The sequence below is a fragment of the Miniopterus schreibersii genome (genome assembly GCF_964146895.1).
Source record: "Miniopterus schreibersii genome assembly, chromosome: 20".
NCBI classification, from domain to species: Eukaryota; Metazoa; Chordata; class Mammalia; order Chiroptera; family Miniopteridae; genus Miniopterus; species Miniopterus schreibersii.
The window spans coordinates 27,951,436-27,979,431 of record NC_138122.1 but is presented as its reverse complement, the minus strand read 5'-3'; the positions used below and the strand labels follow the sequence as shown (position 1 = coordinate 27,979,431).

At 51.9% G+C, this 27,996-nt stretch overlaps 1 protein-coding gene across 2 annotated transcripts; it reads left to right on the top strand.

Annotated features, from left to right (window-relative positions):
* The first annotated feature begins 18 nt into the window (after positions 1-18).
* Positions 19-27,718, top strand: GOLGA3 (golgin A3). Of its 2 annotated transcripts, none has more exons than XM_081122907.1 (24): positions 19-103; positions 3,060-3,361; positions 4,593-4,751; positions 6,962-7,074; positions 8,076-8,731; positions 9,113-9,224; positions 9,515-9,821; positions 11,088-11,290; positions 13,083-13,220; positions 13,825-13,986; positions 14,289-14,657; positions 15,935-16,012; positions 17,177-17,440; positions 18,208-18,302; positions 18,648-18,864; positions 19,318-19,461; positions 19,979-20,176; positions 20,829-20,945; positions 21,183-21,322; positions 21,854-21,986; positions 22,194-22,316; positions 22,971-23,135; positions 23,900-24,063; positions 24,593-27,718. In XM_081122907.1, the coding sequence occupies exons 2-24, from the start codon at positions 3,229-3,231 to the stop codon at positions 24,810-24,812; spliced, it is 4,410 nt and encodes a 1,469-aa protein (XP_080979033.1). In that variant the 5' UTR covers positions 19-103; positions 3,060-3,228; the 3' UTR covers positions 24,813-27,718. The 2 variants fall into 2 exon arrangements, with proteins under 2 accessions (XP_080979033.1, XP_080979032.1); XM_081122906.1 differs by having other exon boundaries at positions 4,593-4,871.
* Positions 27,719-27,996: the final 278 nt, after the last annotated feature.

The following is a 27,996-nucleotide window of genomic DNA, read 5'->3' as shown; positions in this document are numbered from 1 at the left end:
CACACCCCGCCCCGCCCCGCCCCGCCCCGCCCCTGGCGCGGCCACGTCTCCACTGGTGCAGCCGGGCCGGGCCGGGCCGCCGCCGCGGTTCCTCAGCGCCGGGGTGAGGGTGGCGGAAAGCTTCCAGGCCGGGACTCCGCCGGGGAGGGCGCGGGGCTGCCGGGGGTCACGGCGCGGTCGGGGCGGAGGCCGGGCGGCGGGCGAGGGCCGGCGGGGCCTGGGCGGACCCGGAGGGCCGGCCGGGCCCCTCCGGGAGCGGCGACGCCCGGTGCCAGCCGCGCTTCGCACCGTTTGTAGACCTGGGGCTGGAAGCCGGCTTGTGCAGGTGTCAGCGGAACCGGCCTCCTGAATGTCCCTTTATTTGAGGCCCCAGAGCGCTGTCGCGCGTGACCGGGCGTGACTTGGGGCAGAGGTGCCCGCAGCTGCTGTGGGAGCCGCTGAGGAGCCTCGGGCAGCGCATGGGCCCTTCTGCAGACGTGCTGCCAGGATGACAGGCGTGACGGTGTCGCGTGGTTAGTGTGAGGCTGGGTTTAAAGAACCCGTGCGTCTTTTTGCCTCTCCACCTGGATCCGTCTCGTTTCCCGGTGCTTAGAGCTGTTTCTCCGGGGCGGTGACACTTTCCAGAGCGAGGGGGCCAGGCATTGTCTCTAGAACGGAGCAGGTGAACAGCTCAGACTTCCTCCTTCAACAGGTATTTGTTGAGTGTCAGTCGTGTGCCGGGCACTGTTCATTGTAGGTCCTGGGACACGCGTCCTTGCCCTCGCGGAGCTCACGTTGTGGTGGAGGGATGGGGACAGTCAGTGAGGCGACTGCTGACAGTGTTGGCTGGCGCTTGGGTGGGTCTGGGCAGCTGTGTGGGGACGTGACTTTTGAGCCACCGACTCTATGGCGGGAAGGTGGCTGTGCAAAGGTGTGGAATAAGAGCGTTTCAGGCAGAGTGAAGGGCAAGCGTGAGAACCGTGAGGGAGGAGGCAGTTTGGCGTCCTTAGGTGGAGAAGTGTGGCAGAGGCATCATGAGAAAGGAGGAAAGTGACCAGCAAGGGTGCAGTGGAGGGAGAGGCCAGATGGGGTGCAGCTGCCTGGTTTATGGTGGGAGGCTTGGATTTTATTGCCAGTGTGATTGAAAGCCACTGGGACATTGTAAGCCATATATAGGTGACTCATGGATTTTTTTAAATTTTGAATTGCTTTCCTGGCCGGGTGGCTCAATTGGAGCATCATCCCATATTCCAGAAAGTTGTGGGTTTGATTACAGGTCAGGGCCATACCTGGGTTGCGGGTTCAATCCCCGGTCAGGGTATGTGCAGGAGGTGACCAACTGATGTTTCTCTTTCCCTTCCTCTCAAAAAAAATTTTTTTAATTGTCCCATTAATATTGCAAACATAACCCTTTGCAGGAGTGAGAGCTCTTTCTACCTTGAATAGTGAAAAAAGGAAATAAAAATCATCTGACTTCACTCAGATTCACAGTGGCCCCTCTTTTTTGTGGCTGGTTGCCTTAAGTTGCAGTATACTTTAAGCGATAATATATTCAGTTGGCATGTACCTATCAAATTTTTTTTTTAAATATATCTTTATTGATTTCGGAGAGAGGAAAGGAGAGGGAGAGAGATAGAAACATCAATGATGAGAGAGTCATTGATCGGCTGCCTCCTGCACGCCCCTGATTGGAGATCGAGCCCGCAACAAGGGCATGTGCCCTGACCAGGAATCGAACCCTGATCGCCTGGATCCCAGGTTGATGCTCAACCGCTGAGCCACGCCTGGCCGGGCGTGTACCTGTCAGTTTTGACAAGCAGCAATTGAAAGGAAATAACACTAATGATAATAGTGGCCGTTTTGTGGGCATTGGAGAGACCCTTTGCCTTGTTATTTTCTCCTCTTACTGGTGAGAGTGGTTAAGCGATATGCCCATGCTCTCACCTCTCAGGCAGTGGGGTCTGGATTTGAAGCCCAGACATCTCTGCCAAGCCTGTCGAGGCTTCTCAGCAGTTCACTCTGTGTATTGGTCTCTGTGTACTCCCATCACTAGTCATTGGCTACATGGTAGAGCAGGTGATGTCAATCCCCATGGGTGCCTGTTCATGGGACAGGGTAAGAAAATTTTCAGAGCAAATGCCCCTGGAAGAGCAGGCACACCTATGTCAGCCCTCCTTGTGAGGACCACTGCTCCACTCTTATCCAAATGTGTGGAATTTGTAAGCTGGAGAGGAAAGTCTTGTAAAGTTTTTTCCTGAACCATGCGAAACACAGAACAGTGCATAGGATAATATGAAACATATTTTAAAGGAAGTAAATACCAGCATTCCCACAGAATGAGTAACGGCTAACTCCTTACCTGTTACAAGGAAACAAGGTGGTAATGTCCTCCGCCACTTTACAAGCCATAACCAGTTGCCAGAGTGTGCAGAGTTCTGTTCCCTTAAGCTTGGCCTTGCAGGATGGGCTAAACGACGCTGGTCACCTCCTGTGAGATCTCTCTCTGCCCCCATTCCATGGTGGCTGCCTTTCCATGTCCTCAACCGTTCTGCTTCCCCAGTGCAGAGGACAGTGACCACGTTCCCACAGCCGGTTCTGAGAGGTGGCCTCAGCACCTTCACACCAGGTCTCCTGGAAGGGGGAGCCTGTGAGCCCTTTGAGTGCTTAGTCCTGTGTGTCCTACGCAGAAGTCCCTGGCCACATGTGGCTATTTACACCCAAATTGATTAAATTTAAATTGATAAGTAAAAACTCAGTTCCTCAGTTGCCTAAACCCTGCCCCCAGCCCAGTGGCCACCTGTGCCAGTTACAGAGCTTCTCTGTCCTGGCAGGATGGTCTTTGGCCTGCACCAATAACAATAATAAGCACCTTTAGGAACAGGCCTGGGTGTGGCTGGTTCAGCATTTATCCTCAATACCTAGGAAATTGTATGCGCTCAAGAATTTTTGTTGAATGAATAAATCTGTATTTGTTTCTTATATATATGCAAATTGGGAAGCAAATATTAATCTTGGAATTGTTACTTCAAATCTGGCAATGAAGTTCCATAATATCTTCTTCCTATTTTCCCTCTTATCAGGTATCATGATATTACTCGGTTTGATTTCAAGCCATTTATGAGACCCTAAATCTCTCAAAAATGGAAAACATAGTGCCATCCTTCCTGGGGGATCCTGACTGTTGGTGATGGCAGAGCTGAGCCTGCCAGCAGCTCACAACGTGTCAGCCCAGTCTGAGTGGTCCTGACCATGGACGGAGCATCGGCTGTTCAGGGGAGCCTCTTGGAGGATGGATCCCACAGTGGCACCTCAGCCCTTCCTGATGCCCTCCCAAAGGCCCTGGGCCCACAGGCACCACCTGACCAATGGGACAAAGCCCAGCGTAAGTCACCAGGCACTGTGTGTACTGCTGACACTCTGCCTTTAAACAAGAGGGCGTGGATCAGTTTGCATTTTGTAGGGAGACCGTGGTGTATAAGACAATGAACTTTTCATTCTAAGTGTGTTTTTAGTAATCAGATGAGTGTCTTTTCTTAGTTGATGCCAACTTTAAATCAAGTACCATGCGTGTTAAACAGAATAGGAACTGCTCCACTTTCTGCCCCAGCAGGGTGGGACTACAGTGATTTCCCTTAAGGTTTCTGTGGGTGTCTCTCACACATTATTGTCCCCCCACCTAGTATTCTACCTTTCTGCTTGGTTGGCTGTCAGAATTTTACTAACTGGGGTCCAGAAAAGCCCAGTAGTGATCTAAGGATTATCACATTTGCACATTAGCTGATGGGTTATTTGTTCATGGTAAGTACAGGGTAAATTATTTGCTGAGTCTTTATGACCAATTCTGGTCAGACAATACAAACACAAGCACGTGCGAAGTGTCGTCATTATTTGTTTATCCATAATTAGGCTTGTATTTGGAAACAGTCTTGTTTATTGGGCCTTCTCACTTTTAGGTATTTTTAAAGTACAATATGATGCTCTATGATGCTCAATAATTACTTTGTTAACATAAACTGAGCTTGATATTGGTATATTGTCCTCTTTGGATAAACGTGGGCCTCTACCTGACAGGTGTTTGTTGAGCAGAAGCACAGACTTGGGGCTCAGCTTTGCCAAAATCATTCTGATCAGCTAATCCACCTCTTTGCCTGAGATTTCTCTTTTTGGAGGATGAGTTTATACTTTGAAATGAGGCTGTGGCTCTGATTAGTACTGTGGTTTCCGACACCCATTAGAAACAGTGTCAGCTATGTTTTAAGCATTTGTTTTCTTTTGCTGTCTTGTTAACACAGACTTTCACAAGATTTCTCATTGGTCTTGTTTAAATGAAAGAAATTCTTCTGGTTTAAATTGTTCAACCAGAGTGTGAGGGTGAGGGCATTCCACAGAAGAGGATAGCAGGCTCTGAGCTGTCGAGCAGCCTGTCTCACGTCCCTGCCCACAACAGGACAGCCAGGGCCTCATGAGCAGATGCAGGGTGAGGAGATTGCTCCTGCTCAAGTCACCAGGTTCTCTTTTGTCCTGTTTTAGCTGTACCTGCAGAATGACCTGATGGGGTGGTTGCCATCGTGATGGCCCAGCATTGTGATGGCCCAGCCTGCCTTCTCTTCCAGGTGCCAGCGTCGCGGTGGACAGAGCTATGGCTGAAGAAGAAAGCCCAGACGTGCCCAGCGAGGGGGACGCATGTCAGAATGGGCCGACATCACAGCTCCCAGGCCCTCCATCGGCTCTCAGTCCCATCAGGAGCCCAGTGGGTCCTGATGCCCCTCCAGGTGTGGCTGGTTTCCATGACAACCTAAGGAAGTCTCAGGGGACTAGTGCTGAGGGCAGTGTTAGAAAAGAAGCTTTGCAGTCTCTCAGACTCAGTCTTCCTATGCAAGAAACGCAACTGTGTAAGCATCCGACCCTGCGCCACCCACCCAGCCTTTCCCCCCACCCCCTCCCCTACCCGCCATCCCCGTGTCCCATCAGCCACCACCTTCAGAGGCATTCTCTTTTGTCCACATGTTGGACTGCGTTTATCAGATGGCTCCATTTTAGAGAGAGAATACACATCTTCATGGTCCGATATCAAGGGATTTAAAGGGCACATCCTGGATGGTGAGCAGGAAGCCCATGGAAAATTAGTTTCAACAGTTACACTTTCTTTTATGAATTATTTTAATCAGTGTTGATTTTGTGCTGATCCTTGGAGATTCAGAGGTGAACAAGTCACAAACTGGCAGCCTGTGAGCCCAAGAAAGTGCCAGGCCGTTGTCTAACCCTTTGTTCTCATACGCAGACATACACTTTTACACAGTGGGGTCATATCACCCCTCCAGGTTGGCCACATTCTCACATGACCCTACATAGGCCTCTATAAACAGACAGGGTGGGGTCATTGCTTTTTTAGACGGGCTTTGTTGCTCCCATCATTGCACGTTTTCTCACACACACTGCCATGTGGACTGGCCCGGGTCGTCTGCTGCAGTGCGCATCTTGTGCTCACCACAGCATTGCCGCTTCGGCTTCTGGGGCTGCGTCCCGGGAGCAGGCCTCTTGGTCCAAAGCAAATGGCATTTTTATTTTTTTCCCTCCTATGTAGTCATATGGTTATACCACTAACGACCCATGAGAGCATGCTGTCATCCACCCCTCCTGCACCCAGACACTCTTTTCCACTACACTGGCCTGGTGGGTGCACCCTGATGCTTCCTGTGACTCTAATGTGAACCTTGCACTTGCCTGATTGCTGGAGGGCCTGGGCCATTCGGCCATTCCTTTCTGTGAATTGTCTTTTCATATATTTGGCCCATTTTCCTCTGAATTGCTTGCCTTTTTCTTCACAGGCATCATTTTGTTAAGACCACAGTATGTTTTAAAAATTTCTAGGAACTCGTTGTCAACATTTAAGTCAAGAGACATCATGTAAAAGCCTGGATTCCTGCTCTGAGGAATATGTGAATATGTGAGCTCTGGCCTCAGGGTGCCCACGTGGCAACAACCTGCGGCTATGTGCTACACTTCTTGGGGAGTGTTCACTCATGACCCTGGCTCTCAGGCTGTGGCCCTCGTGTTGAATTTGCAGATTTAGGTTCCTTGCCTGCAGCCACAGGCCTCTGGGTTTCTGACATCTGGACCACTTAGCCTTGAGAGAAGTACTAGAGGTCTGATAAACGCACAAATTAGTGATGACATTGGTGAATTTCTAAGGAAATTATTGGAATTCCAGTGCTCAGGTCTTAGGGGTTATTTAAAACAACAGCTACTATCTTGTCGTAATCAGCATCTGAAGGTGGTGGTGTCTATGAAGTGGTTAAGTGAGGACATTTATCTGCTCTCATCAGATATTCCGTTAGCAGCCTCCAACACATGTGTCTGCTGCATGTGGCAGAAACCTGCATCTTATACCATTTTACACACTGTCCACCCTTTATCACCCAAAGTGAAACTTTTCAGTTCAGATATTTTAAATTCTGTTATTGGCCAGAAGTATAACATGACTCATTATTGCAGGAATTTAGGTAAGCTGTGTATCAAATCATATCTCCAGATATAACTGCATAAAGAAATCACGTTTGGTGTGACACGCTCACGTGGCTAGTGTCATTCCATCAAGACAGCTCTTCACTGGTTCCTCTGGAACCTCAGAGGCCAGAGTTAGAGCTCGGTGAGGGCTCACCACAGGCACCGACTGAGTTCAGTTCTTTTGTTACTAAGGGGCAAGTTGCCCATGTCCTCTCGTACCCGCTTGGTGCTGTAGGGAGCCCAGGCTCAGCATGGCCAATGCATCTTTTACTAGATGGGTCCCTCTGGCGGCCAGTGTCCAGGGCTCCACAGTTTTTCTCCACCTGGAAGGAGGCCTCTCAAACTAGACGGTGTGCATTGTTTAGAAGCTAAATCATATTGGTAATTAAATGCAACACAGACAAGCTCCTGTCCTAATTTGTCCTTTGTGCCCTGGTGCTTCCTGAGTTTCTAAGTGGCTGTCTCCCTGCCGCAGGCTCCATAGAGGCTTCGCTGCCCCTGGAGAAGGAGGAGCAGGTCCGACTTCAGGCTCGGAGGCGGCTGGAGGAGCAGCTCAGACAGTACAGGGTGAAGCGCCAGCAGGAACGAGTGAGTCCCATGCTCAAGCAAGCTGCTGGAGAACTTCCGTGTAACAGGCCGTGATTAGTCAGACGCAGTTCTAGGATCTGCTAGTTACTTCTCTGAGCCTGTCTGGAAAGTTCATTTCTCTCATTTGGTTCCCAGCCCTTGGGGAGTTTCCACCAGGGCCCTGGCTCCACCCCGTCAGCTCCTCTTGCCTTGAGCCAAGTGCCTTCTGTCCCTAAGGCTGCTATCTGGGGAGCAAACAGCAGCACTTGGGGGTCACTGCTTGTGCTTGAGCAGCCAGCAGTCCTAGACCTCTGAGGAGAAATGGTGTTGTGATGTACATGTTGGTAATGCCTTGGGAAACTAGAGAATCAACTAAAAATTATAAATTTGTAAAAATATAAAATTATTAAAATAATTAGGGTTCAGAAATTTGGTTTAAAAATACAAATATTAAAAATCAATAGTTATCCTAATAGGACCAGTTACACTGTTAGTAGGAAAAGGTAGTATTTGTCATAGAGAAGGTAAAATATCTAAGCATTAGATTAAAATGGCAATGAAGTGGTTTAGAATCAAGATGAGCGCTATGTAACTTCCTTTGCAAGCAGTTATGAATAGGTGGAGGGAAACAGCTCATTATCTTCTAAGTAATTATAGATTTAAGGTAGTTGTAGTTCAACAGGACTTTTTTTTTATAACTTGAAGAAAATTAAGTTTATCTAAAAGTACAAACATGGGAATGTAGCCAGAAAAATGTAAAGAAGGCGTGAGGAGGAAGGACTTGCTGATAGCTGCTTTTAATTGTAAAGCAGTCACAGTCATTGATGGCATGTGCTTAGGTGCTCCCTGGACGGGACTCTGGACAGTGAGACTGCAGAGAACAGCAGGCCAGGCTGGGGAGGGGGGATGCATGCAAGGGGTGCTTGTTTGCCCTGGGAGGGAATGTCATCTGTGCAGCCTGTCGGGGGGCACGTCTTGAGTGCTGCTGTCAACTTCAAACTAAGTGTTTTGCTTCTCCTCAGTCCAGCCAACCTGCAACTAAAATGAGACCTTTCAGCACACTTGATCCTGAACTCATGTTGAACCCAGAAACCTTACCAAGGGCCAGCACTGTGGCCATGACAAAGGAGTATTCCTTCCTGCGCACCAGTGTGCCTCGGGGGCCGAAGGTGGGCAGCTTAGGGCACCTGGCACATTCTAAGGAGAAAAAAAGTTCCAAATCAAGCAAAATTCGGTCCCTGGCTGATTATAGAACTGAAGACTCAGACGCTGGGAATTTGGGTGGAAATGTTCTGGCCACAGACCCCACTAGGGGCTCCCTGAAGCAGAGCCGAAGCAGCGTGACAGCAGTGGTGTCTGAAGTCAGCCTGGGCCCCGAGGCCGATGACCTGGAGAACTCGTCCCTGACTGGAGACAACACGTCTGAGGCTGATGGGAATGAGAGTGACAGCTCTTCCTATAGTGGTGTCTCCACCCGGGGCGTGCTCGGCCTTCTGGTGAACAGTGCAGGTAGGCGTGAAGCCTCCTACGTGATCAACGGCCAGGAGATTGCCGCCAGTTCCCTGGGCCAGTTCCCGTCCATCACGGATGTCCTCCAGGCCGCTGCAGCCGAGCACCGAGACCGGGGCCCAGAGGTCAATGGGGAGACGCGGAGCCGGACAGACAGCATCTGCAGCAGGTGGGTGAAACACCTGATTCATAGTCCTTCACGTTTCACTTACACACAAATCTTTTGCTTTGTAAGAATGGTTTAGAGCCGCTCAGCCACCGTCTGTGATACTAGGACATCCTGTCTTCCAGCATTTTATGTAGACCTGCCTCTAAAAGAGCACAGGTGCTCACCCTGTCTCACATCTCCATACAGGAGTTCCAGCCACGTGAGGCTGAACATGCCCAACTGCAGTTGGGAGTATTTCCAGGCAGCTCTCCACTGGAATCTTTATTTACTTTAAACCTTTGGGGGAGAGTAACGGGTATGAGGTTTGGCGAGTGTGGACAAAGATAAAGGTAATGATCACGGGTGCTCCCTCTGCCTGACCATTTGTGCCTTTTCCTCCAGTGTGTCCATGGAAGGCTCTGTGGCTGAAACTCATGATGAGATGTTGCAGATTCTTAAAGAAAAAATGAGACTTGAAGGACAGCTAGAAGCCTTATCCCAGGAGGCTAGTCAGGTATGGGGTGTTTGGTGGACATGTCATGTGCCGTGTGCTTCCTGATCATTGGGTGGAGTTTCACTTGTTTTTCTGAATAAGCTGCAGCACCTGTCTGGAGAGTCCACCTTCTCTGGGGTAACCGTCTTGTTAGACGATGGGGTAGTTTGGAAAACATGGTGCTTTCCTGGAAAGCTCACCTGTCGGCACCTTTTTTGTCTTGCTAGTTAATGTGGCAGCCTTCTTAATGCACAGGGTGGAAGTGACTGAATTTCCTGGCAGTCATTGTAGCTGTTTGGCCATCTTTCCAGGCACTAAAGGAAAAGGCAGAGCTGCAGGCCCAGCTGGCTGCCCTGAACACACGGCTGCAGGTGCAGGAGGAGGACAGCCACAGCAGCCAGCGGAAGCAGGATGCGCTCAGTTCGGAGGTGGACACCTTGAAGCAGTCCTGCTGGGACCTGGAGCAGGCAATGAGCGACCTGCAAAACACACTAGAGGCCAAGAATGCCAGCCTGTCGTCCTCCCACCACGACCTGCAGGTGGCAGAGGAGCAGTATAAGCGACTCCTGGCCAAAGTGGAGGAGATGCAGAGCAGCATGCTCAGCAAGGACAGCACAGGTGGGTGCACTGGCCTGGCGTCTGTGGGTTTGACCGGCATGTGGGGTGCACCTCAGATGCCTGCTCTGGGGATCAACCTGTTGTCACATGAATGTGCTGGGGGTTCTACTCCCTTCTGATTTGTACACGAGGTGCCCACTTTTCTGCATGTGCATCAGGGTGGCCTACATCTTAGAAGTGGACTTTGACCCAAGTCAGTCATCGTTTCCCCTCACTGCCTGTGGCATCCATCGCCGGTGGGGCTGGAGTGGCCTGCTTGTTCCACAGAATTGCAGGTCTGATTTAAAATATGTAAAAACCTACCTTAAGTTCAGCTGTGGTTCTAGCTAGATCCCTGTGGGGACCGCCTATGTATGGAATGACATGTGGGAGAATAGTGGAGTCCAGGGAACCCAGGCAGCAGGCCATGCATGGAGCACTTGGGGGTGCTCCACATCCAGACAGGCACTGAGAAGGCTGGCTGCCAGCTCGGCATCTCGGCATTGGTTGGATGTCACACCCTGCAGCACAGGCTGTGTAGATGGGCCTCTGCTGGCAGAGTGGCCGTCTGGGAGCTGGGAGCAGCTGGTGGGGCTGCTGTGAAGGACCATGTCTCTCAGTGTAGAGTCTTGGCCTTAAGGCTTGTGACACTAGGTGTTAGGTCTAATGACATAAAAAGAAAAGTGACAGACTGCTGTCACAAAGGCTTTTTCCTGACACTAGAAAAAGAGCACACCAGCTAAGAAACAACATGGTAGACTGTAGTTTTTGAACATTCTACGATACCCAGTTCCTCAAAAAAGTTATAAAATTGAAAAAGTTCTGAACACAAAAATAATTTTATAATTCTGGGTTGCCAGGCTTGACCTGACTAGAGCTCATCGGGCAGCGAATGGATCTACACTCACATGAGGCGCAGTGACATTTTTGGCATTTTTGTGCACTTTCATGTGGTTTGCTGTTTACAAGGAACCTGAATCACTGTGGTGTTCCTAAGTGCAAGGAGGCTGCGATGTGTTCTGTGGAGAAAATGTGTGTTGAGCTTCATTCCACGTGAGCCCTGGTGCTCATGAAACATGTAGGTGACAGACATGCCTGACAAGGACCAGTTGATGAAATGTTGTGATGAGAATCTAAACCTGCACCCCCAGGAGCCATGGCTCAGCACCGAGACTTGGACGGGCTGGGTCCCTGCTCTGCAGAAAGGTCGGCCTGACCTGGACATTCAAGCACAGCTGCGGGCTCCTGCTTTAGGCTGGTCTGAGCGCTGTGCTTTCTTGCTTCTAGTGCACGACCTGCGGCAGCAGATGACAGCCTTGCAGAGCCAGCTGCGGCAGGTGCAGCTGGAGCGCACAACGCTCACCAGCAGGCTGAAGGCATCCCAGGCGGAAATCACGTCTCTGCAGAGTGTCAGGCAGTGGTACCAGCAGCAGCTTGCCCTGGCCCAGGAGGCCCGGGTCAGACTGCAGGGCGAGATGGCCCACATCCAGGTATGGCCCTGACAGCACTGGGGAGCTCACACTTCATGTCCCATGTGGAGCAACTGCTTTTCCCTAAATTAAAAAGACTTCTTTTAGATTTCACAGGTACATTTTTTAAACATCTGCTACCCACCTGTGCCCCACACCCATCCTGTACAGTAAGCACCTTTGTGACCAGGGGATCTCATAGCCCCTAAAAATGCCCCTCTCTGGAGCATCCTGTGTTCTTAGTCTGACTGCTAACTCATTGCCCTGTGAGGGTGCCTCTCAAATCCACGTCTGCCCAGTCCCTGCCTCCCTGTGACGTTTCCAACACGCACAGAGCATAGCCTGGGCTCCCTTCCCAGCTGGACAAGGACCAGATCCTCCCTTTTGCTTTGGGAGCTGGCGCAGGTGCGAAGTCGCGCTGGGGCCGCTCCTTCTGGGCTGTGTTCTGCTCTGGAAGACTCAGAACGCCAGCAAGTGGCTGAAATGCACTTTGCAATGAACCTCAGTGTTTTGGACTAATTGGGTTAATCATGAGGGTGACGAGTGGTGCCTCCATCGGCCTCAGGCTTCCTTTTGAATTTAGCTGTGGATCTTGTCTCCGCCCCTCCTTTTTTGTCCAGATAAAATATCAAGAGTTAAAATTTTATCACGTAGAGGATGTGAAACACTAATTCCACCAAATGCTCCTTTTTTAAAAAACCCAAGTCAACACATGTACAAAGCAGAGGTTTTCTTAAATGTATATCACATGTGTAAGCCGAAGGACCCCACAGACCAGCATTGATTCTGCTTACAACATACTTAGAAATAAGTCATTTTACAACTCAGTTTAGTTTTGAAGCTACGGTGCATTTATATGAAGCATAAAGTATTTAAAGAACCCAGATTTATATAAATGACAAAAGTCAGAAATGGAGTTTGGAAGAGAAAAACAGGCAGAGTCCAGGGAGTGGCAGTTTGAGAAATGTAACTTTTTTTTCAAATCCCCCTGGGACCCAGGTTCAGCATTCCTTAATTAGGGTGTTTACTGCATTTCCCCCTTGTCCCGTAGCATAGACATGCTCTCAGGACCATCCAGCAGGGAGGAAAGTCAGGGTGTTCTTTATTCTCTCCTGGCCTCAAGACATGGTCCCCGTAGATGGCGCCTCCCTTGCTCTAGCACTCTCGTCAAGACCCCGGAACACGTGTCCTCCTAGGGGTGTTCCTGTCGCAGACCTGTATATCCTCTAGACTTCTCTTTACTGACCCCTCCTCTGGGCGCCGATGCGTTCAAAGCTGGGCTCCTTTTTCTCGAGGAGACAGTGGTCAGAGGAGGCCTGCCTGACGGCCTCGGTCATACCTTGGGCTGGACTGCCAGTATTATTTCCCAAGAATGGCTGGGGCCAGCCTGGTGTGTCCAGGACAGCCAGACACTGAAATATGTCTGGCCACAGCTGGTCAGTTCACCTGACGGGCAGATCTCCAGCACCAGCTTCACCTGCCTTCCAGATGAGGCCCCTCACTTAGGGCTCACAGATGCTGAACCTTCAGTGGGAACTTCTGTGTAGGTCTCGTCACAAACTACATATTCTCAGGGGAATGACCCCTGGCTTCTGGGCTGCCAGCCTGCCCCTCTTAGGCACACAGAACCTGCTGGCCCTGGTGTCAGGTGGCTAGCAGGAGGGTGGGCAGTGCAGACCTGTATGGTGGGCTCCTAGGGAGCAGCCTCCCAGGGGCTATCACCAGGCAGACCTCACCCTGACGGCCTTGGGACAGGCTGGTCTGCGCTCATACTTGAAGTCGATCCACTTCCCACCTTATTTTTTCTTTGCAGGTTGGACAGATGACCCAGACGGGCCTCCTGGAGCACCTGAAACTTGAGAACGTGTCCTTGTGCCAGCAGCTGACAGAAACCCAACGCAGAGCCATCAGGGAGAAGGAGCACGTGGCCCTGCGGCTCCGGGGCATCGAGGTGAGTGCCCTCTGCCATGGCGTGTGAGCGGGTTGTTTTTGGTGGTTTCTTTGGATTCGGCTTTTTCAGGGCCACTGGTCAAGGGTAAGAAGATACACAAATGCACACATGCACGTAAATGCTCACATCACATGCACACATTTGTGTGTCTTATAAAGTGTTGAAAAACCTGAGTGGTGAGGTGCAGGGCTAAGTTCCTCATGCACGCTCTCCCTGAAGGTCAGTGGTACGTTGTCTCCCCTGACCCGCAGGGGCCTGCGTCCCAGCGCTCAGCCCGGCGGTGTATGGTGCTGGGCAGAGAGTGGGAAGGGAGGGAGGAGTTGAGCGTAGTGCCTGTCGGAGAGCATTTTAGAGTCTAGCAGTGATAAGCGTATTCTTGTCTCTGAGCCCTCAGCCTATGCTCCTGTTGAGTCCTCCAGCACGTGCACTGGTTAGGGTCAGGGCAGCTGCCTTCCACCCCGTGGCCCTTGGCTCCTTTGTTTGCAGGTTGGGGACAGACAGTTCTATGGTCGAGGACCCCTCACTACCTGGCGGGTTTTCTGCTCAGTCTGCTGTGGCCATCAGGTTACCCTGCTTTTAAAAATACACTCTCTTCTGGGCCCAGGCTGACATGTTGGACCAAGAAGCTGCCTTTGTGCAGATTCAAGAGGCGAAGACGATGGTGGAGGAGGACCTGCAGAGGAGACTGGAGGAGTTCGAGGAGGAGAAGGCACAGTTGCAGAAGATGGCGGCCTCAGCAACGGCCCTGGAGCAGCAGCTAGACAAGGCAAGCACCTGCCGTGGCCTCCCACAGGCGCCAGGCCCACATGGACCGGCCTCGCGTGGCTGTCCTCACTGTGTGCATTTCTTCTGGTCTGTTTGTCGAATTCATTTTAATGTCACATCATCAGACCTGCTGCTTTCACAGACCCGGCCAGGCTCTCGCTTCTGCGAGTGTTATTGTACACCAGATCTTTACGTACAGAAGATTGGCTGTTGCAGTGTCCGTGCAGATGGTCTAAAGCCTAAGCATGGGAGCAGTATAAATTCTGGAGCGGGAGGTCATACTGAGTCTAGTCCCTTTTCCAGGTGAAGCTAACGCTGCACCAGCGAGACCAACAGCTTGAGGCCTTGCAGCAGGAGCACCTGGACTTGCTGAAGCAGTTCACTTCGACACAGGAGACCTTGCAGAGCCGGGAGCAGGCCCTTGGTGACCTGCAGGTGCGCTACGATGAGCTGCAGGTCCAGCTGGAGGAGCTGCAGGGCGAGGGCGGATCCAAGGACGACACCATCCGCTTCCTGCAGAACGAGAAGATTGTCTTGGAGGTGGCTCTGCAGGCGGCCAGGAGCTCTGGGGAGGAACTCAACAGAGGAGTCAGGAGCTTGGAAGAAGGTGCCGAGGAAACATCAGAAATTTTGGAGCAGTTACGACAGGAATTAGCCATCAAATCCAGCCAGGTAATGCCATTTGCCCTCATTTTGTACGAGTCACAATCATGCGTGTGAGTATCGACGCTGTTGGTTTGGTTCTTTCTTTGAACCCCTTGTTTTGTAAACATGAAAGTGTGTCCAGGGCTGGGCCCAGGCTCAGCTGTGGAAGGATCCACTCCTGCTGGTGGTGGGCTTCTGGCCTGCTTTAGCTGTTAGGCACATAGAGGCTAAGAGCTGGGAAACAGTTCTATTTGGACTTTGAAAGTAATGTGCCAGGAAACAGTTTCTGTCCACGGATGACATGGAGCTCAGACAGGGAAAGCTGTGTGGAACTTTTGTCTTCTTCCTGTGTGCCTGAGTGGGGGACCCACAGGACTCGGCACAGGATAGTCGTGTCGGTGGGCAGACAGCTGAGTGTCTGGGGTTGTGGACTTGACCTAGCACCCCCACCTGGGAGCCATCATGCTAGCAGCTGACTTGACTTGACATAGGCGAAAGTTAAAAATACAGACAGGGCAAGGAGGCTTCAGGGTATGCAGGAAGTAGAGTTGGTGTCAGAGAATAATTCTGTTCTGATTCCACCCCATAAGCATCACAACAAGAAAAAAATCAATGACATTTTCCCGTTGGGAAGTAAAACTGAGGGAGGCTGTTTTCACTGCAGATGTTGACTGAGCTAAGTTACTTCCTAGGACAGAGGCAGAGGCAGCTTGTCAAGCCGGCAGGGGTGTAGTTATAGGGATTGTGCAAGTTCTTTTGATAAACTTGAATTTGACTTTACCGACTATTGGTAAGAGGTACACCAGCAGACACTTGGAAAGCTCTGGAGGAGGCATTTGTTGGTACTAGGCATTATTGATCATGTCTGAGTTTTACCTGTGGTTTTTTGTTTTTGTTTTTTTTAAAAATATATCTTTATTGATTTCAGAGAGAGAGAAAGAGAGAGAGAGAAACATCAATGATGAGAGAGTCATTGATCGGCTGCCTCCACACCCCACCAGGGATCGAGCCCACAACCCAGGCACATGCCCCAACCAGCAATCGAACCCAGGGTTTTCCTGGATCCTAGGTCGACGCTCAACCACCGAGCCACACCCGGACGGGCTACCTGTGTTACTAACGAAGACACTGGTAGCTACTCTGTGGATTAAGATGATTATTCTAAAAGTAGTGGGTAGGTGGCATTCCCATCTCCCTGGAAGGTCTTTCAGCCCTGACTTGGGGACTGGAGTGCCCCCATGTCCCTCGTAGGCACAGGGCCCTCCTGGAGCCATCATTAACTCTGTGCACGCCTTCCCTCATAGGTGGAGCACCTGCAGGAAGATGCTGCCTCTCTAAAAAAGCAGATGCAGAAAATAAAGGAACAGTTTCTTCAGCAGAAGGTAAAGTTGGGTTGTTGGTCTTCTTTACATGAAACAAGTGTATGGAAACAGTCTTGTCAGTGGTCTAATCGCTTCATCAGAGCCAGTCGATCCAGAGCAAGGTAGCAGCTGGACACCTTCGGGTTTTTGTTATTAATCTTCGCCCAAGGATATGCTTACTGCTTTTAGAGAGGGGGGAGGGAGAGAGAGAGAGAAACATCAATGTGGGAGAGACACAGTGATCAGCTGCCTCCCCTGTGCACCCTGACAGGGAATCAAACCCACAACCTTTCAGTGGACAGGACACTGCTCACCAACTGAGCCACAGCAGCCAGAGCCCTCAGGGTTTTTTTGTTTTTTTAAAAAAATACATCTTTATTGATTTCAGAGAGAGGAAGGGGGAGAAAGAGAGGGAAACATCCATGATGAGAGTCATTGATCGGCTGCCTCCTGCACGCCCCCAACTGGGGAGCGAGCCCGAAACCCGGGCATGTGCCCCGACCAGGAATCGAACAGCAATCTCCTGGATCCTAGGTCGATGCTCAACCACTGAGCTATGCCCGGCCGGGTGACGCCTTCAGTTTTAAAGGCACTTGCTTGATTCTCAGGCATGCCCCTCACCCTCCCACCCAAACGTCTCCAGAGTCAGGTGTGTCCACAATGGGGTTGACGTCTGACTATGCAGATCATGCCCTGTGTTCACAGCAGAATGTCACCACCACACAAGCTGAGTTGCTGTTTAATGTGCTGGAAAGTGACCTCACAACCCAGCATTGACACAGGTTGTGGGGCGTGTGGTGTGTTTTTATTCATGAAGCCCATTCGTGTGGGAGGAATGAGAGTGTCACCAGCTCAGGGTATGAGGAGGGCTGGCCCTGAGGGAGCATGCTGAGTGGTGTGGGCCTGATTACAAGGGGCAGCCTGTCAGCCAGGAGTGCAACTCGGAGAGGGAATTGCCAGAATTCAGAGGAGACAGGCATTTGAGGTGCCAGCAACTGGCTTGGAAGCTCTGCACTTTGCCCAGACTTATTTAGGAGCGGAATAACGGGGTATCTCAGTTGATGGTGTCTTTGGTTTGGTGAGATATATTATCTTTAGTCCCAGGTAAGTGGTGAGCATTTTTGTGTAAGCCGAGTATCCCCAGGGTGGCCCTGCCGGCACTGGCTGCAGCTTCTGTCCTGGCAGGTGATGGTGGAGGCCTACCGACGGGACACTGCCTCCAAAGACCAACTCATTGGCGAGCTCAAGGCCATGAAGAAGAGGCTGGACTCGGAGGTGAAGGAGCTGAGGCAGGAACTGATTCAGCTTCAAGGGGACAAGAAGTCTGTGGAGGCAGAGCAGTTGCGCTTGCAGAAAGAGGTGTCCCAGGTCCAGCAGCAGATGGCGGCTCTCGAAGGGCATCTGGAGTCAGTGCAGAGGGAGCGCGATGAGATGGAGACCCACCTGCAGGTCTGGGGATGCACTGATGGTGACAGCTCAGCTGTGTGGGGTTCCGTGGTGGGTGGGGCACTGGGGGTTTATCCAGATGACTGGGGCAGGTGGACATACAGCTGTGAGGGCGACAGGCACCTGTAGGGAGGTGGCGTTGATCTGAGCACTGGAGGAGGGTGTCAGCGCCATGTAGCAAGCTAGGGGTAACGTGGCTTTGAGGGACAGCATGGAGTCCCAGGCTGCAGCAGCTGTTTGAAGCTCTGGGCAGTGGAGCTGGAGAGGGGTGTGGAGCAGTACGGGGGCTGAGGTTCACGCATACAGGTCCCGTGGTTGAGGGGAGGCCAGCGTGCACGTGGGAGCCAGGTGGGGATGGCAGTGACAGCCAGGGGCAAGGATAGCAAGACCTCAGTCCAGAGTCCTGTTGGGTCTGAGGGGCGTTTCCTGAGATGAGAAATGTGGGGACATGTCCGACTAGGGCTGTCTGACGTGAGGTTTTTGAAGTCCCAGGAAGAGGCCAAGGCCCCTGTACCGGTTCACAGTCAGTCCTGTGGGTGCTGGGGTGCCCAGGAGGAGGGGAGTCCCACCCAGTGTTCCCTCCATCTGCCTGTGCAGCTCGGAACACTTGACCTCTCTGAAGTGGCCATTTGTAAAAGGCAAAGCTCTCTCTCAGGACTTTCCAAGCCCACATGCTTGAGGCAGCCCTGAAACGGGACTGTGTACCTGGGGTGCTTCCCGAATCGGGCAGGTGGGGCTTGTCCTCACCTGTCTTCCTCCCTCCTGTGCAGTCTCTGCAGTTCGACAGGCAGCAGATGGCTGTGCTGACGGAGACCAATGAGGTGCTCCAGGCACAGGTGGAAGAGCTGCGGCAGGCTGCCACCAGGTGAGCACTGGGCCACACCCTTTCTGCTTGTATTTTCATTTGAGTTTTGTATCCTGCTCTTGTTGGGCCCCCACCTCACCCCAGCACATCCCACACGTGCACACATGCTATGTTCGTGTCAGCCGTGATTTATTCGTGAGATTATGTTCAGTGTATTGCTTGCTTTGTTGGGTGGGAGGAGCAGCTCCAGGAACTGGGAGGGTCTGAGCACAGTGCTGGGTGCTACAGGGCCACCAACACTGGCCATGTCTAGGGCTCGTGAATCGGGGCACAGGAGTGGGAGAGGTCGAGCTGGGGACAGGTAAGGGAGACTTGAGACAGTATGTCCCCTCCGCCACCCCTCAGGGCCATCACAGAACAGAAGCAGAGGGTTACGCGGTTGGGCTCAGACCTGAGCAGCGCTCAGAAGGAGATGAAGAGCAAGCATAAGGCCTATGAGAGTGCCGTGAGCATCCTGAGCCGCCGTCTGCAGGAGGCCCTCACTGCCAAGGAGGCAGCCGAGGCCGAGCTGAGCCAGCTGAGAGCCCAGGCGGCTGACGGGGCCAGCAACCTCACGCTGCATGTGCGTACTGCATCTGCTGCAACCCATCTCAGCTTCTCAGGGTGGGGACATGAGGGGCTACAAGCACTTCCCCTGAAATCCTCATAGAACGCTAGGGAAGGGGCAGAGTAAGTGTGTGGGCAGCATTTCTCTACAATTCAGTGTAGTGTCGACGTGACCAGGGACGCGGACTGCATGCAGATCCTCTTGCATAGTCCCTATGAACCTGCAAGTCAAAATTTTCTGTATTTTCAAAGCATTTAACTTTGGTTACTTTGTACATGAGTTGCCGCTGTGCACACAAGGGTTAGCTGAACCTCCTGAAGGGAAGAGAAGGGCTGTGGGGAGCACTCACCTTTCTGTGGGGTCAGCTACCTCTCAGGGCTAGGCGACGTGGGGCTACACGGGAGAAAGGTTAGCACCTGTCATGCCGTAGTGAAGACCGTGACCTGGTTCACCTTGTCCTACTGTTAGGAGAGAATCCAGGCCCTGGAGCTGGAGCTGCAGACTGTGGGCCACAGCAAGGTGATGCTGGAGAAGGAGCTGCAGGAGGTCATCTCGCTAACCAGCCAGGAGCTGGAGGAGTACCGGGAGAAGGTGCTGGAGCTGGAGGACGAGGTAGGTGAGCTAGTGGTTGCGCAGTGAAGTGGACAGGCCACACTCCTCCAGGCACAGCTCTGGAGCAGAGAAGAGGGGCCCTGGAGTGTCAGAGCCCCGGCCTGTGTGCCCGACCTGACCGCATCTCTGGATCTTTAGCCACCCAAGTGCCCAAGTGCTAGATTCCCCCCCCCCCCCCACTCCACACACGGTAACACCAGCCTCTAGCAAGGACGAGTGTGTCCACTATCTCCTATGTGCTGGGCATCAGAGGTCTTGTGGCAGCTGTGCTCCAGACTAGTGCACTCTTATTGTTAAGGATCCTGGCTAAGACAGGCTGGACCTTTAAAGATCCCATTTGACTGTCAGGCCTTGAGACAGGCGCAGCCCCACCCGATGTGGGTGCAGGGTGCCTGTCGCTGCTGCATTTTAATGTCGCATCTTTTTCGGCTGCATCTTAGCCGGCTGTCCCTTTCCCGGGGAGGGCTACTCCACTCACCAGAACAGGTGACTGTAACTTCACTGGGATCTGCCTCAGCTTCAGGAATCCAGAGGCTTCAGCAAGAAGATAAAGCGCCTTGAGGAGTCGAATAGGAAGTTGGCCCTGGAGTTGGAGCACGAGCGAGGGAAGCTCACTGGCCTCGGACAGTCCAACGCGGCTTTGCGGGAGCACAACAGCGTGTTGGAGACAGCATTAGCCAAGAGGGAGGCCGACCTCATGGAGCTGAACCTTCAGGTACTCAGACTCGTGCCCCGTATGGGAAAAGCCAAGTAGCACTCACCTTACTCTATTGTCTGTGTGGTTATCACAGCTCTGGCAGGGAAAACATGCACACAGGCTCAGGGTCGGCCTGTAGCTGAGTGCCAAGAGAGCTCGGGGTGGGCGACTCCTGCTGGGCCAGATGGGCCCTCCCCAGCTCAGGGCAGTTTCCCTGTGTGGAAGGGCCTAACCCCAGTGGGAGGTCTCAGTCCAGACCCTGTTCTCAGCTCAGGCTCCACAGCCTCTGGTCCCTGGGGAAAGCTGAGCATTTCGGGGAAATCCTTCTGTGGCCATCAGAGAGCTTACAGACTTTTTGGCTCTGGTCCCCCCACCGGTACCTGTTGTATTTATAACCCTGACTTACGTGCATCTTCGTGGCCTTGTGCTTGAGCATGATCATATGATCATGTTCCTGAGACTTCAGTTGTGTGTTTGTGACCGTGTCTCCCGAAATGGAGTTTTCGTATTTCCTGTCTCCTATACCTGGTGCTAACATGTCATGAGGCCTGTGCCACCGGCTGCTGGGCCTCCTGTGTGCCACTAACCACAGTGGCCCATGCTTTTTCCAGTGTCTTCAGGCTATGGCATTGGGTGTCCTCCCTGAGTGGTCCCCTCTGCTGTCCTGCAGGTTCAGGCCATCATGCAGCGCAAGCAGGAGGAGGACCGCCAGATGAGGCAGCTTGTGCAGACCTTACAAGTGGCCCTGGAGAGAGAGAAGCTGGAAGTGCACAGCCTCAGGGAACAGGTATGTGGCAGGCGCCTGACCATGTCCATAGTGCAGCTGTGTGCAGCCTTTGCAGGGCACATTTTCAGCATCTGAAACTGGACATGAGCACCTTGATATAGCCTTTCTCTCCAGGGTGTAATCAGCGTGTGGGTGATGGTGAGGGCTGGAGAGCCCTAGTGCCCATCAGGACCAATCAGGGCAAAGAGGATACTGCTCCTGCCTTGGCCCCCGCTGAAGCTGGTGCCCATCTTCCAGGTGGCTGCAGCCAAAGCAGAAGCAGGACACAACCACCGCCACTTCAAGGCCGCCTCCTTGGAGCTGAGTGAGGTGAAGAAGGACCTGCAGGCCAAGGAGCTCCTGGTGCAAACGCTGCAGGCAGCAGCCGAGCATCTCCAGTGAGTGTCCACGGGCAGAGGGCTAGCCGCCAAAGGGTCCCACCAGGGCTTTCCCCCATGTCCAGTTAATACACTGAGCACTCTGAGGTCACTATGTGAGTAGGTCTGGGAAGGAGAAGATGTCTGACCCTGTCTCATGAAGCTTATACTTAACCCCGTGTTTCAGTCCTGATGCTGCAGTCCCCTCTGCGCCCTCCCAGCAGTGTAACTGCGAGTCCGTAGTATGAGGGATGGGCCCTGAGGACAGTGCCCACCTCCGAGGCTCACTGTTGGCTCCAGTGAGGGCAGCCACGAGCCGCATGTGTATAGGGATGCGCATTGGTCCCTGTGACACTGTCCCTCCCACCGCAATCCCGTGGTGGGGGGTGAGGCTCAGTCGAGACAGTACATGGAACCTCCTAGACAGTTCCTGCCCAGAGTGAGCAGTATGTGAGTCCCACCCAGGACTGGTCACTCTGAGCTGACACCATTTGGGCAGGGGTGTCAGGTTGGAAGAACACTGTCATTGCATCTGCTTGCTTTCTCTGCCAGGCTTCAGGAGGGGAGACAAGCCCAGGAAGTAGCACAGTTCCAGGCAGAGCTTGAGGAGGCACGCACCCAGCTGCAGCTCCTGCAGAAGCAGCTGGACGAGCAGCTGAGCAAACAACCCGTGGGAAACCAAGAGGTGATGTTCGTGGTGGCTTTGCATCTCAGCCAACAGGACCGCCAGGGCTGGGCTCTGCTGCTTGGCACACTGAGCCCCTTCATTCCCTGTCTGCTTGCACAGAGACAGTTATTCTGTGGGACATCAAACGAGATACAGATAGAGCGCTTTCTGTGCAGGCAGGCCACTGTGAAATTCTTTTGCTCATGTGACTTTTCCCTCGTGTAGATGGAAAACCTCAAGTGGGAGGTGGATCAGAAGGAGCGAGAAATCCAGTCCCTGAAGCAACAGCTGGATCTGAATGAGCAGCAGAGCAGGCGGGAGCTGGATGGGGCTGAGCGGTCTCTGCAGGTACTGGGCGCACGGCCTAGGGATGTTGGGCAGATTTCACCTTAGGCAGTTGTGACTCAAACCATTACTGCGCCCTCCGTGTCAGTGGTAACAGCGAACTGTGGAGCTGTGTTACCCCGTTTCACAAGGATGTCTGGGTCACACATCTGACAGAGGCTGAGGACACCAGATCCTGGTGCCACATCTGGGCCGAGCCAACATCTAGCTGTGATTGTCACAGCACGTGTGAAAGGCCACCAGTCGGCACACAGCTACACACAGGCATCTGGGGGAATCCTGACTGCTGAGGGAGGGTCAGGAGCATGACTTACACCTGGTGGCTTGACTAACACCTAGAATGGACTTTCTTCTTTCCTCAGTAGCTGAGCCTAGGAGTCACACATGGGATTCCTGGGGCCCGTTGTCGGTGTGGTCAGGGCAGCGACACTGGCTCCTAACAGAGGCCCTGGCACTGGAGTAAGAACATGGGGGACATGAGTGTAACTGCGAGTGTCACAGTCTCTACTGCTGGGAAGAACCAGAGCCAGGAAGGGGCCTCCTACAAGAATCAGTGCCTTAATGCCCCCCCTTAGACTCACGACAAGGACACTGAGACCTTTACAGTGCATTTGAGATCTTTTAGCTTTGAAAACTCTCTGGCTTGACTTCCCTTAGAACATCAAGTCTGAGCTGGAGCTGGTACGGGAAGACCTGTCTGTGACCCAGAAAGACAAGTTTGTGCTTCAAGCTAAAGTGTCAGAGCTGAAGAACAACATGAAGACCCTGCTGCAGCAGAACCAGCAGCTCAAGCTGGACCTTCGACGTGGCGCGGCCAAGATGGTGAGCGCTAAGGATTGGGGTCTGAGGCCTGTGGGCAGGGTGGGCGGGTTCTCAGACACACAGTTGTATGTGACCCACATTCAGCACCCACTGTGTGAAAATATGTACTAGAAAATTCTGCTCAGACAACAGGCCACCATTTTATTTTGGTGCTTTTTCCAATAGATTGTTTGCTGCTTTTCATGAGTCCAGGTACCATTTTGTTGACTGGGCTTTATGAACCCAGTGAGGCCCTTGTACGCTATTAACAAGATCCTGGCCACTCAGCGAGCCCGGCTGGGCCGCAGCTCAGGCCCAGGGACCCGGAACCCCGAGGTCACCGGCCCCTCCAATTGCATGCTGGCGTGTGTCTCCCCTCAGTGTTTCTCCATGTTTTCCCAGTCAGGGAAGTAGCTCATATTCAGACCTTTATTACCGTTGTTTGTCTATCTGTGCAAAAAACTTGCAGTGTTAAAAGGGAAGTTGTCTGAGTTGAAAAATTGACTTAATTCCTTAAGGAAAGTAAGAGTCAGGTTAGTGGTCTTTCGTGGAACGTTTCGCATGGGATTTCGCATTGAAGGCTCAGCTCCATCCTGAGGCCAGGACTGTGGTTCTGTTCTGTGCAGGAGGAAGGGTTTCTGTTAGGCCAGCGTTTCTTGAACCCCTGTGGCTGCAAGCTTAGTGGGTGCAGATAAGCAGATGTGCCTTCCAGGGTGTGTGGAGCTGGGAGGCAGGTCTGGAAGCACCTGTGATGGCAGAGAGCTAACCCAATACTTTGTGAACAGAGAAAGGAGCAGAGAGGTGAGGCCAGCCCTTCCAGCCCCCTGACGCCGGTGAAGGTCCCGGACTGCCCCGTCCCAGCCTCACTGCTGGAGGAGCTGCTGAGGCCCCCACCCGCCGTGAGCAAGGAGCCCCTGAGGAACCTCAACAGCTGTCTCCAGCAACTGAAGTACGGCAGGCTCTGTCTATGTCGCTTAGTCTCTGAGTCATGTGTGTAACCTGCAGTGTCTCTGTTGCAGCACTGAATGCCCACCAGGGCTGAGCAGGTCTCTGTTAAGTGGGGTCACATTGTAAGGTGAGAGCTGCCTGCAGCTAAATGACCCTGAGAAACCCTAAGTCACCAGGACCTGAGCCCTTAAACCTGTCAGCACAAGGCCTTTTGGAGGGCCTGGCCATGTTGGGACATCTTTTTTGACCATGTGAGTCCCCCGACTCTGTCTTCCTTACATTGTGCCTGAGTAGAAGCCCCTGTGTGTGGAGGCTCACGGCCTATTGGCCTCTGCCCAGTGCTGAGAACAGTGTCGGTATTGCTGGTGCAAATAGAGATGTTCCTTTGGTCCATGAAGGCGCCACTGATGTGTGAGCGGACGGCCATCCAGTTGAAACTTGTTAAGCTCCACGTCCATCTTGGGGAAGTGATGGCATCTGTCCTGGCTCCCCTCTGACTGGCCTTCCTACCTTTGCCCCTTGTGTTGCAGGCAGGAGATGGACAGCCTGCAGCGCCAGATGGAGGCCCACACCGTCACTGTGCATGAGTCGCTGTCCTCATGGACCCAGGGGGACCCTGCCGCCAACCCCGCTTCCTTGGGCGAGCATGCCAACCCCGCAGGAGACACAGAGCCACCTGGTCCCAGCAGCCCATCCAGAGACGGGCTGGGAGCAGCTGCCACTGAGCAACCCCACGCCCAGTGTGTATAACTGCCCAGACTTCCCCTCACCAGGTTACGTTTCTGTTTCCCTCAGTGATGGAATTTACGTTCTGCATTTGTCTTTACAAGGAGTAAAATAACGGGAGGGAGCCACCTGCTGATCACAACCAGCTCCCCACAGTGACCAAATCCTAAACTCCTAGTTGAGTCTCAGTGATAGTGTTGGAAGGTGTCTGGGGTGATTTGCAGGAGGCGAAACTTCACCAGTGACGTGGACACTGCTCTGCAGCCACCAGTCCTGGGGAACCTGGTCGCAAGTCCACGTCCTCACTTCCCTGTGGGGCCCACAGGGGAGGCTTTACCTCCCCACAGAAGTGAGACTTTATTGCACCTTTGGTTTTTATTTTATTTTATTTTCATAGCCATCCCACCATAGGACGTGTAAATACTGAGAATCATAACCTAACCTTTAAAAAGTATGTTCTCATATTATTTAAAAATGACCTGAATTGTCTGCTTTTTGATTGCCTTTTGAAAATCTGCTATCAGGAAATAATGTACATGTAGGATTAAGGGATGTCAGTCAGAAAATTATATTTTAAGAAATATAATTATTTTATTTACCTTCTAAAACCAAATACTCTTAGAGCATTCTTTCTCGGTTTTGTTCCACTTTACTTTTGAGGGACTTTTTCTTGTCTAAGTGCACGATGCCCAGCTATACAACCCACCCTGCTTGGCCTCACCTGGACCACCCCCAGGCAACACAGCTTGTCCAGGCCAAACCTTCTGTGCCCCGAGCGGTGGTGTCCACCAGGCCCTGTGGTCATCGGAGACATGCTGGGCTCCGTGGTGACAGCCGTCAGGAGATCCGAGGCCCTGTAACGACCAGGCACCATGAGTGCTTGAGGTTTACCTGTACAAATGTCCCATCTAAAGTACTTACACCCAGTAGACACTGACAGACTGTGGGACTTGAAGGCTGCAAGTTTGTCTCCAAGTTTGTTAAGAAAACCTAAAATAATATTTATTGTAATAAGTTAGAGAACAGCGAGGTGGGTGCATGTGTGCCCTGTGTGGCTCTGCTGCTCTGAGGGTGCGGTGACATATCTGGATCCAGCATCACGGTAGCCCGTGTGCTGAGACTTGAGTCTTGTTTGTGGAGGAAATAATATTTTTAAGCTGTCTTTGTTCTCGTATAATATGCTTTCAGAAGGTTCATTGATGAAATAGTGTTGACCACAAAGATGCTTAGTGTTTCAGAAAGGTTCTCTACAATTGGGACATCTACATACGTGTCTCGTTTGTACAGGGTCACTCTTGAAACAAAACTTGAAAACTCATTATAAATGTGTCCTACTTTTCAAAATAAGTTGGAAATCATTTTTGACAAAATTGTTTTTGTACCATTGGAAGAGAAAGTTGATCATTTATGTTTATTTTGGCTGCAGTGTGCAGGTTTTCATTTCAAAACCAAGAAACAGCACTCAGCCCCTTGCCTCAGTGGCTCTCAGACTCCCTGTGGAAGACCTGCCACTCTTTACTGTGTCCTTTCTCTTAGGAAAAACTACTTGAGTGCACCCATCAAGGGGAAGCCGGTCTGTCGGCACCCCCTCCCTGTGTCTGCCCACCCTGTGTGCGTGAATGTACACACGTGTTCTCTGGCTTCCTGTCATCGCCCCGTGTCACCTTCATCCTTGGTTCCCATCCTTCAGCTCAGCCAGCGCCCAACTGGCTTTGGTCTGGGCTTTGGGTGCTCATGTGGTGTTTTCTGTGGCTCTTGCTTTCTAATCCCCACGGGACTTACTGTCACTGCTACCTCCTAGTGTGGGAAACGTTCTTCTGTTCTGGGCAGAAGTGGGAATTGGGTCTTGCCTCATGAAAAACAGCGGTCAGGTCTGGAGCACGTAGGACACCAGGTTCTCTGCAGCAGTGTTTGTGTACCTTCCATCCTGTGTGATGAAGACTCTGTTGTGTCCTCACCAGAGAATGTTGGCTTGGGTACCTTTGATGTACTTGTCTGATGTTTCAAAAAACTTACTGCAGTGTCATTGTCACTGATTTCTCCACAGTACACATCAGGTAGACACCACGGATCTGATTAGTTGTTCTGCGGGGGGGGGGGGGGGGGGGGGGGGGCAAAAGCAGGTTTACAGTTGTTTGTATAGGAAAATAATACAATAAATATTAATACAAGAATTTTGTGTACTCACAACTGTAAACCTACTTTTGCCCACTCCATTTGGAGGGAGGAGGCGTTTTAGGGTAGGGTGTAAAGCAGGCTCTTGTCCCAGGGCCCAGGGAGCAGTGCCCACTGGGAAGTCAGCCTGCGGCCAGGGCGTTAGGAAGTCTCACTAAGCTTCTTGCAACTTGGACCTTTCTTGGTCTAGGGTTACTGCCACCGTGACACACGTTTCTACTGCATATCTTTCTTAAAAATTCAATGTGTGTGATGTGTAAAGATTAATGGCAGTGAGAGGGACCAGTGTGTCTAGAGAGAAACGCCCCTTTCTCAGGGACCCCACCCCCCCCGACATGGACAACGCTGTGACGTGCGACACGAGCCTTACTCACACAATGGCCACATCCCAGGCAAATCCCGCGTGGTGGTCTTGGGTTTTAACAGGGTCCTCGGGGTATGTTTTAGAGGGTCTAGAAAACTCGGTGGTTTATTCATTTCTATTAAAAATTTCCTCATAAAAGGGAGTCCTCAGGTTGGTGCCGTTCAGGGGAAGGGTGTCACCATGCACAAGTTGTAACTTTAAAAAGCATGTTGATTTTTTACAAATTTAAGCGTGCTTGGGAATTCCTTAAATTTTGTGCAATAAACTATTTTTTGTTAAAGATTTTCATATTTCATTGGGAAGTGGGGTTCACATATTGGGAGTGACTTTTATCTTATGTTGTTACTCTGTTCAGATACTTGTATTAAAAGAATTTTACTGTTTTACCAGTTTCAGACAGGTTATGAAATGCAGCTTCTTGTGGTGGCTCGACCACAGCAGCACAGCAGTGACTTACCCATATTTTTTCCTCTGTCCCCACGCATCTGCTGCCACATGCAAGTCACTATCAGGAGGGGAGTTTACAGGAAGGGGGGATGCTACGAGTGAGAGAGAGGAAAGGGTGGCAGCCACTTTGAGCTGCGGAGGGTCCACATGTGCGTCCTGTACTGGGGTGTTGGTCAGCCCCTGGCCCTGCCGATGCTCATTCTGACAACAGTGGGACCATAA